The following is a 10,399-nucleotide window of genomic DNA, read 5'->3' as shown; positions in this document are numbered from 1 at the left end:
GCGCTGGATCGGTGGCCTGTGACACGCCGCCCCTTATCTGACGGATCCATCGAACCTCTATCAATACACGACCCGGAAAAATCCACAAGACCAACACCTGTTCGATCACCCGACAGTCAAACAGCACGCGACAACCCGATGACCTGCAGGACGGCTTGTTAGACAGCCAATAAATACACAAAGCAAAGGATGAGATGTGGACGAGCACACGCAGAGACCTCTGAAAGTAGTTCAATGCCCTGTGACCGAGGCATTACACTCTGGAGGACAAACGCAGGGCAGATGCACACTAGCGTTCATGCTACATCACAAATCCACTTTCTTGAACCGGATCTAGTGAATTCCTATCTGCCAAACACAAAAAAGCTGCTTCTAGCATGCTAAAGTTTCGTTCCAGCCCTGTATAAACACTTTTCTGTCATTTTCACCATAATTTGAACCGCAAGACCTTGATTAGGACAGGTGTTTGATTAGAGCTGGAACTAAACTCTGCAGGAAACTAGCACCGTGGCCGCAATTAGCATAACATTTGCCCTTAAGTAGTATAATACAATAGTTCAGAACAGTATACAACTCTATTTCTGCAGTATATAGTACTTTATAGTACAGTATATAGAAATTTATGGCAATAAACTTCAGCCTTCAAATGCAAAAACAAACAATATACAATGTTATTTCGCATGTAAACATCTAAGTTTGGTATCAAAATATTGCATTTCCATACCAAAACTACTGTACATATTTTACAGTCACTGTTATGCAGATTGATCATAAACACAGCTAAAACGGTTCCTACCACAGTGGCCATCCTTCACAAAAATTTTTATCACAGGTAGAATGCTAAATGTTTCAATACAACCGTTTCAGTCAAATGGAATTTATGCAATATTTCAAACTTTTAACCCACGGGAGAAAATCAACCTGCTGTAACAGTTTAAAATGAGGCCCAATTCTGTCGAAAAAATGTGGATTTGGCAACCCTAAATCCAACACGAACTGCATCAAAAGTGTTTTTTTTTTTTATTCTGCATATTGATAGCGACTCTGTGACGTGAAAATTAGATTCAATATTAGAATGTTTGCGGGAACGGGATTGAGAAAACAGTATCACACAAGGCTTTAATACAAAAACGCACACAATGAATGGCAACTGTAAGAAGGAAAAGCCCAATCCTGGACATTTTGGGCGATTTAGGAATCAAATATCTCACCCAGAGAATGCACTGTCATAGTGGGAATATTCATGCAGAATTTAAAAACATAATCACATGACATCAGATCGCAACATCCTGGTTGTTTGAACCAATGAGCATTACGCTGTGTCGTCAGCCAGCCGTTTCCCATCATGCTTTTGATCAGCGCAGTCGGTGGAGAGTTACTCCGCCCGACTGTGCAATCTTAATCTTAATAATGTGCTTGTTGGCAAGTTTAGCCACTTAATGCTGCTAAATGTGGCTAAAGTAAACATTACAGCTCATAATCCCACATCAGAGAGGGGTGGGTGAGCAGAGCTTATTTGCATTTAAAGGGACCATGCAATAAAATGAGTTGATTTTTTGCAGAGCTGATTTTGACAATGTAAAAGGGTGTTTTATTAAATTACTATTGAGAATTTTCAACCAAGGTATATTATAGATTTTCATTAAGACCCTAAAGAAACATATGAACTTGTGGAAAATGGGCATCCAATGACCCCTTTAAAGACAATCAAATCTGCATTCATGCTGCTGTTGATCCAGAAAAAAACATTGTGTTTTTTTTTCTACCACATAATGATCATTACTTCTGTGTTACATATATTTAAATAGCAATAGTACTAGGATAAATGTTTATAGTTTGGGTATAAACACTTATTGTCTACAGTAGCGATCAAAACGAAAGTATCTTAAAAGTGTCATCGGATGCAAAACTCACTTTTACATGTTGTTTGAACATTAATGTGTGTTGGTAGTTTGTGTACACAACCACCCTACAATGATAAAAAAAAATACACCCAGTGGTATTTTTTTAATCTTTAAAAGTAATATCCCCTTTCCAAAATCAGGTCATTCTCAGCTTCTTGTCAGGGTGACGGCACACGACAGAGGCCGCTCCCACGATAGTTGATTGACATGAGCGCCTTACCTTAGACCCGCCCTCACCGGGCTCAATCAGTCTGACTCTGATCGATACTGTGGCTCAGGTGCAGGGGAAGACTAGAATGTCTCTGATTGAGCGAATGAGGTGTTCTGTTGTCGGATGAAATCATGAACATAGCAGTCGTCATTTACTCCTGACATCTGAGCCACTGAAGACGCAGAGGATAACATTACTTTCGTTTTTAAAGGGAAAGTGCTGATGCCGATCTACATATGCATCTATATTCCTGATGCAGTTTCACCCACAGCAGAAGTGAGTATAAGGTTTTTTTTTATGCATCTTTGCAAAGACCCTTTCTTAATAATGTGCTTGTTGACAAGCTTTGTCGCTAAACGTGGCTAAATGTGGCTAAAAGAGGTTAAATGCGGCTAAAGTAAACATTACAGCTCATAATCCCACATCAGAGAGGGGCGGGGTGAGCAGAGCTCATTTGCATTTAAAGGGACCATGCAATAAAATGAGTTGATTTTTTTGCAGAGCTGATTTTGACAAGGTAAAAGGGTGTTTTTTTTACACTACTATTAAGAATATTTAACCAAAGTATATTATAGACTTTTCTTTAAGACCCTAAAGAATCATATGAACTTGTGAAAAATGGGCATCCGATGACCCCTTTAACACTTGTATGTATTGTAACACTTATCCTAAACTGCACGTTTAAAAAAGTATTTATCAATGAATCATTTATTCAGGAAATTGCAATAGTGAAACAAGTCTTTATTAATTGAGACACTGACTCCTAAATTTTTTAACATTGTTTGAATTTGTTTTAAAGACTTACGACTAGTTAATGACATTATTTTGTTTCGATTTCTAGTCTTTTTTCCTCCAGAATCAAGAGAGAATCGTGATTTTTCAATGTATCCAGAATCAAGCAGCTTTAGTTTACATGTTTATTACAGCATATACAGTGTTTCCCCTACCATTATCTTAGGGGGGCGCCCCGCCCCCCCAACGGCCCCCCGCCCCCCTTGAACGTCAAGTTCATTTTATTTTCGATATAGCGCCAGATCACAATAGAAGTCATTTAAGGTTATCTTTCCTATAGAACAGGTCTATACATTGTTCTTTTAATAAACAAACTAAATTGCCTCATGTTATTTATCTTATTTACACGAAGGCATGTCATTTCTGTGTCTACATGGTCACGCGTTTATAATGTCTCCTCCACGAAAACACAGACTGGATCGCGGACTCCATTCATAAAAAACAAATCTACTATAGCGCGAAATACCATGTAAATTCGTCGATTTTTGGATTGATAAATCAAAAGTTGGTCTGTCACTTCATTCAAATCGTGATATGGACTAGTGTCTGCGAAAACTGAAATGCAAAAAGACCGTTTCAATATGAATCCTGCAAGTTCCGTTTGCCTCTGTATGCATGAATGGTGGAGACGCGTTTTTTTTTTTACTACACGCATAGTGAAGCAAGCATGACGCTCCCGGTAATTTTTGGCATTTGCATCTCACATGAACAGATAAAACTCAATCTCCAAAGCTGCTGTGAGTGTCACTTTTACTGTTTCATTTGAGAAAACTAGCATCATATCATACTGTACACACAGAAACTTCACGGCAACCTGTCAAAATAAAAGTACGGTTTAACATGTAACAGAACAATATTAGTCTTGTATTACTTTTGTACAGTGTAATGTAGGTGTTTATATATTCCTATTTAAATAATTGACATAAAACAATATATATGATAAAAAAACATAACAAGATTAACCACTTAATTGTAGAAAAAATACTACAATTATTATTTAAACGTTAAATTATTATTATTTATTGATTTTAACAGTAAACCTCTGTTTGTTTGCCAAAAATTAAAAGGGTTTATTTTTCATTTGAATAAAAATAAATAAATGTTTATGCTTTTAATTTGATTATGAGCAAAATCACACAATAATAAAAAAGAAAAAAAGAAAAAAAGAAAAAGATTGTAGAGCCCTATTGTTCAAAATGTTAAAATAGAGAGTTTTGGACTTATTTTCACTGAAATAAACGCTGGAAAACTAGGGGAAACACTGATATAATTCATTAAAATAGAAGTTTAATTATATAAAGTTCAAATTCATATCAAAATGCACATGTATTTTGTGTTTTTCGGTTGAATAAAAATTTCCCCTATATGTGACCCTGGACCACAAAACCAGTCATAAGGTTAAATTTGACAAAACTGAGATGTATACATCATATGAAAGCTCAATAAATAAGCTTTCTTTTGATGTATGGTTTGTTAGGATAGGACAATATTTGGCCGAGATACATCTATTTGAATATCTGGAATCTGAGGGTGCAAAAAAATTAAAATACTGAGAAAATCACATTTAAAGTTGTCCAAATTAAGTTCTTAACAATGCATTTTACTAATCAAAAATTACATTTTGATATATTTACAGTAGGAATTTTACAAAAAATCTTCATGGAACATGACCTTCACTTAATTTCCTAATGATTTTTGGCATAAAAGAAAAATCTAAAATTTTGAACCATGCAATGTATTTTTGGCTATTGCTACAAATATACCCCAGCAACTTAAGACTGGTTTTGTGGCCCAAGGTCACATATATTTAATAAAAATCTCTCGTGAACCCAGTCTCGTATCTCGTCTCATCTTGTGGGATAAGCATCTCGTCACACCCCTACTAACGTTCACTTTGAGATTGAAACAATGTGATAAGATCGTCTAGCTACATTGCAAACAGAAACATATATAAGGTCATTTAGCTAATGCTAATAAAATAGAAACAATGAAATAAAATGGTCTGTGACACCATCTCCCAATCCTGCTGTACAGTCCTACAACATACTCAAAAGCATGTACGTATATCTAGTGCAAGTATGCAAATTGAGACGCCGCCGTTGATTAGCTAGTTCAGGTGTGTTTGATTAGCCAGATCTGAACTCTGCAGGAAGTAGATCTCCAGGAGGACGGCTGCTCCACAGCACTGTTCAAAAATAGACTATGATTACCGCCAATGGCGAAGCAGATTTGCTGTAGGCTACAGTGTTTGTTTGAAACAAACATCCGTCGCATGCACACTTACGGCACAAACCACTCTGGATTGTTTTGAATAAATCAGGCTATTGACTTATTGACTTTTCAAAGGGACTGCAGCATGGCTGATGTATTAAATCGTGTAAATATCCCTTACTCGTAATGGATTGCTAGCCATTGGGGTGAAAATAAAGAGATTGGGTGTTTACAGACATGCTTAAACCCAAACATCCTGTACTTTTACGCCTCCCGGCGAGGAACACCTTCCACCCCTCGCGGCGACGGAGTCTGGCCTCCGAAAACTCGCCCGTTTCCTGCGAGAGCCCACAGCCGGCCAATAATGAGAGAGAGAAAGAGAGCATGTCAAGAAGTGGATTCTTTCTGCTGAGCGCCATCTGGAAAAGGCGAGCTAGATAAACAAGAACGCCGCTCGCATCCCCTCCTCACACACACATGCGCGCGGACACACAAAGCCTTTTGGATTGTCAGGGATTCTGGCTTATCAATTTCCAGCCAGATACAAACCCAAAGATGAGAAAATGCACAATAGCAAGAGCGAGCGAGCGAGAAATAAACGAGGAATGCAGGTTTTCAGGCAACAATGGCCCAACCTACGGCAGCAATGATGGCTGGGGATTCGTTTTTCACGGGCCTTTTTGGGATTTCAATCTGGTCAAACTTTGCCACACAACACACGTGTTAAATGGAAAGCACCGAGATCCAACATACAGTCACAGACAAAGGAGGAAAGCATCATGTTGAACCTAAAAATGCCTTCAGGTACAAATGGGAAGCAGAAAGGAAGCCAAGCTGACATGTGAAACCTTCAGACTGAACAAGAAACCACCTGGAACAGAAACACTTAAGGGCACTTAAACTTAAAAACCACAATAGATCTATTCAACTGGACAAACAAAAGTAGATGGCAACAAATCAAAAATAATTTTCAATTAAATGAATACATTTATAAGATATAAGAAGTTATTGTTATATTTAAAACAAATTACATGCATATGTATGCATATTTATCAATTTTTATTTACTGTAATTTCTCTTTTTAACACTAACTTGCCCAGAAATTATATAAAATACAAATAATAAAAACAATAAATAAATAAAATTTAAAAATGCTTTTGATTTTGGGAATCAGCATACTACAACTACAACTACTATCACAAAACAAAAAAAACAAATAGGAAAAAAACTATATATATAAAATATTGATACATTAAACAAAAATATAAAACAATAATAGAAATGTAAATATGTAAAACAGTAAAAAATAAAATATAATAATAATAATAATAAATAATAATTAAATTATTAATACAAATAAACTAATATAAACATATTGAATATTTGAAATGTAAATAATGTAAAAAAGTACAAAATAATAAACATTTAAATATAATAATAATAATAATAATAAATAATAAAATAAATGATTAATAAAAATAAAAAGCAATATTATAAAAATACTGAACATTTAAAATATAAAAAATAATAATTAAATTAAAAAAGTATAAACAAAATATTATATATTAAATAAAAAATTAAATACATTTGAAATACAAATAATATAGAAATAAATTGTACAAATACATATATTATAATACAAATAATACTAAAAATGTAAATAAAGTAAATCAAATAAATAATTATTTATTTGAAAAAATAAAAGAAAAATTATAAATAAAGAAAAACGATAAATAAAATTAAATAATTTTGAGGCTGAAAATCAGTATCCTACAAAGCTACTACTAAACTACAAAACTACTAAAATCAATTAACAATTTAAAGAAATAATGATACATTAAAAATAATTTCAAATTTAAACAATAATAAAAATGAGAATAATGTAAAAAATAAATAATAAAAAAGTAAAAATATCAAGTAAATAAATGATTAATAAAAATATAGAAATAAAAATTTAAGCATTTAACATTTTAAAAATAATAATAAAATAAAAATTGTATAAACAAAACAATCAGAATCAGAATCAGAATCAGAATCAGAATGAGCTTTATTGCCAGGTATGTTTGCACATACTAGGAATTTGTTTTTGTGACAGAGCTCCACAGTGCTACAGAAAGACAGTGACAAGACGATACATATTATAAAAAGAACAATATAGAGGTATACAAGACAGACAATGTGCAAAAATAGCAAAGACATTTGAATGGAGTAAGTATGTGCTTTAAATAAATAACGGAAAAAAGAATAAAGAATGTATAGTGTTGTATGTTCCACGATCAAGTGTTCATGAGATGGATTGCCTGAGGAAAGAAACTGTTTCGGTGTCTGGTCGTTCTAGTGCTCAGTGCTCTGTAGCGCCGACCGGATGGTAACAGTTCAAAAAGTGAGTGTGCTGGATGTGAGGGGTCCAGAGTAATTTTGGCAGCCCTTTTTCGTACTCTGGATAAGTACAGATCTTGAAGGGTAGGGAGGGTTGTACCAATGATTCGCTCAGCAGTCCGGACTATCCGACGTAGTCTTCTGAGATCAGAATTTGTAGCTGAGCTGAACCAGATGGTAATTGAAGTGCAGAGGACGGATTCAATGATGGCAGAGTAAAACTGTTTCAGCAGTTCCTGTGGCAGGTTGAGTTTCCTCAGCTGGCGGAGGAAGTACAGCCTCTGCTGGGCCTTTTTCACAATGGAGTCTATGTGAATGTCCCACTTCAGGTCCTGAGAGATGGTATTTCCAAGGAACCTGAATGACTCCACTGTGTTTACAGTGCTGTTCATGATGGTGAGTGGGGGGAGAGCAGGGGGGGTTTTCCTGAAGTCTATGATCATCTCCACAGTTTTGAGCGTGTTGAGCTCCAGGTTGTTATGACTGCACCAGACAGCCAGCTCTTTTACCTCCTGTCTGTAAGCAGACTCGTCACCGTCCTGAATGAGGCCGATAAGTGTGGTGTCGTCTGCAAACTTCAGGAGCTTGACAGAGGGGTCTTTGGAGGTACAGTCATTAGTATACAGGGAGAAGAGCAGTGGGGAGAGGACACAACCCTGAGGGGCGCCAGTGCTGATAGTCCGGGTGCTGGATGAGAATTTTCCCAGCCTCACTAGCTGCTGCCTGTCTGTCAGGAAGCTGTTGATCCACTGACAGACTGATGTGGGCACAGAGAGCTGAGTTAGTTTGGGCAGGAGGAGGTTTGGGATGATAGTGTTGAAGGCTGAACTGAAGTCCACAAACAGGATCCTCGCGTAAGTCCCTGATTTGTCCAGATGCTGCAGTATGAAATGTAGACTCATGTTCACTGCATCATCTACAGACCTGTTTGCACGATAAGCAAACTGCAGGGGGTCCAGTAAGGGTCCGGTGATGTCCTTCAGATAAGCCAGAACCAGTTTCTCAAACGACTTCATGACGACAGATGTTAGCGCCACAGGTCTGTAGTCGTTAAGTCCTGTTATTTTGGGTTTCTTTGGAATGGGGATGATTTCAGAACGTTTGAGAGAGGCGGGGACTTCACACAACTCCAAAGACCTATTGAAGATCTGTGAGAAAATGGGTGCCAGCTGATCTGCACAGGTTTTCAGACAGGCTGGTGTGACACCGTCAGGGCCTGGTGCCTTTCTTCTTTTGTTCTTTTTGAAGACCTTGCGTACCTCATCTTCACTGATTTGAATGGGAGTTGCAGGAGTGGGGGAGAGGGGTGATGTTGGAGGTGTAAATGGTGTCTTTTCAAACCGACAATAGAACTCGTTCAGATCGTCTGCCAGTTGCTGATTCTGCAAAGTGCTGGGGGATGATGTCTTGTAATTGGTGATTTGTTTTAGACCTTTCCACACTGATGAAGAGTCACTGGAATGAAATTGGTTCCTTATCTTTTCGGAATAATTTCTCTTTGCCACTTTGATCTCCTTTTCCAGTGTGTATTTGGCCTCTTTATACAAGACTTTGTCCCCTTTCCTGTAAGCATCATCTTTGACATGACGAAGCTGTCTGAGTTTTGCAGTGAACCATGGTTTGTCGTTGTTGTAAGTTAAGCGAGTCCTGGTAGGAATGCATAAATCCTCACAGAAACTGATATATGAAGTAACAGTCTCTGTAAGCTCGTCCAGATCAGTAGCAGCAGCTTCAAAAACACTCCAATCAGTACATTCGAAACAGGCTTGTAAAGCCCGCTCTGTTTCGTTGGTCCATCTCTTTACAGACTTTACTACAGGTTTAGCAGATTTAAGTTTTTGCCTGTAGGTTGGTATAAGATGAACCAGGCAGTGATCAGAAAGTCCCAAAGCTGCCCGTGAGACAGAGTGATATGCATTCCTTATTGTGGTGTAACAGTGGTCCAATATATTTCTATCTCTGGTCGGACATGTGATGTGCTGTCTGTATTTTGGCAGTTCACGGGAGAGATTTGCTCTATTAAAATCCCCAAGAATGATTAAAACAGAGTCCGGGTGTTGTTGTTCCGTCTCTGTGATGTGATCGGCGAGTTTCTGTAACGCCAGGCTCACGTGCACTTGCGGTGGAATGTACACACTCACGAGAATGAACGAGCAAAACTCTCGCGGCGAATAGAACGGCTTACAGTTTATGAAAAGCGCTTCAACATCAGAACAGCATATTTTCTTTAACACTGTTACATCTGTACACCACCTCTCATTGATGTAAAAGCACGTCCCGCCGCCGCGCGATTTCCCCGTCGATTCTGCGTCGCGGTCTCCTCTGAACAGCTGATATCCCGGGAGATGAATCGCGCTGTCCGGTATAGCCGCGTTCAGCCAGGTTTCCGTGAAACACAGAGCAGCAGAGTGTGAGAAGTCCTTATTTGTCCGGGAGAGCAGAAGGAGTTCGTCCGTTTTGTTTGGTAGAGACCGGAGATTTGCCAAATGTATGCCTGGCAGTGTCATCCTGAATCCACGCTGACGAAGCTTCACGAGCGCGCCGGCGCGCTTCCCCCGCGTCCTGCGCGTCCTGCGCGTCCTGAAGCCTTTGGTAAGCGCCGCCGCTCCGCCAACTATGATGTTGAGCAAAACGTCCGAATAATCAAAAACCGGTAGGAGATTTTGTGGTATGTTCTGCCTAATGTTTAGCAGTTCATCCCTTGTAAAACTGATCGTGTTTGCAAAACAAAAAACAGGAAAAACGAACAAAAACACAAAAACAACTGGAGAGCTAAGCACAGAGGCTGCCATTCGCGGCGCCATCTTGTCTGAGGTCATTCTCAGGGTTTTTCGGGATTCTTTGATAGAAAGGTCAAAAGAACATTATTTATTTGTAATACATTTTTTGTAACAATGTCAAA

At 37.9% G+C, this 10,399-nt stretch overlaps 1 protein-coding gene across 1 annotated transcript in view; it reads left to right on the top strand.

Moving 5' to 3' along the window:
• Nucleotides 1–5,355: 5,355 nt before the first annotated feature.
• The window catches only part of LOC141301303 (uncharacterized), a 24,407-nt gene continuing 19,363 nt past the window's right edge, over nucleotides 5,356–10,399 (top strand). The window contains exon 1 of the mRNA XM_073831554.1: nucleotides 5,356–5,546. Coding sequence (XP_073687655.1) covers nucleotides 5,356–5,546 — 191 coding nt within the window. The remainder of the gene's footprint in view (nucleotides 5,547–10,399) is intronic.

The sequence above is a fragment of the Garra rufa genome, chromosome 25, assembly GCF_049309525.1.
Source record: "Garra rufa chromosome 25, GarRuf1.0, whole genome shotgun sequence".
NCBI lineage: Eukaryota > Metazoa > Chordata > Actinopteri > Cypriniformes > Cyprinidae > Garra > Garra rufa.
The sequence above is the reverse complement of the archived record's forward strand: the minus strand, read 5'-3'. Positions and strand labels throughout refer to the sequence as shown.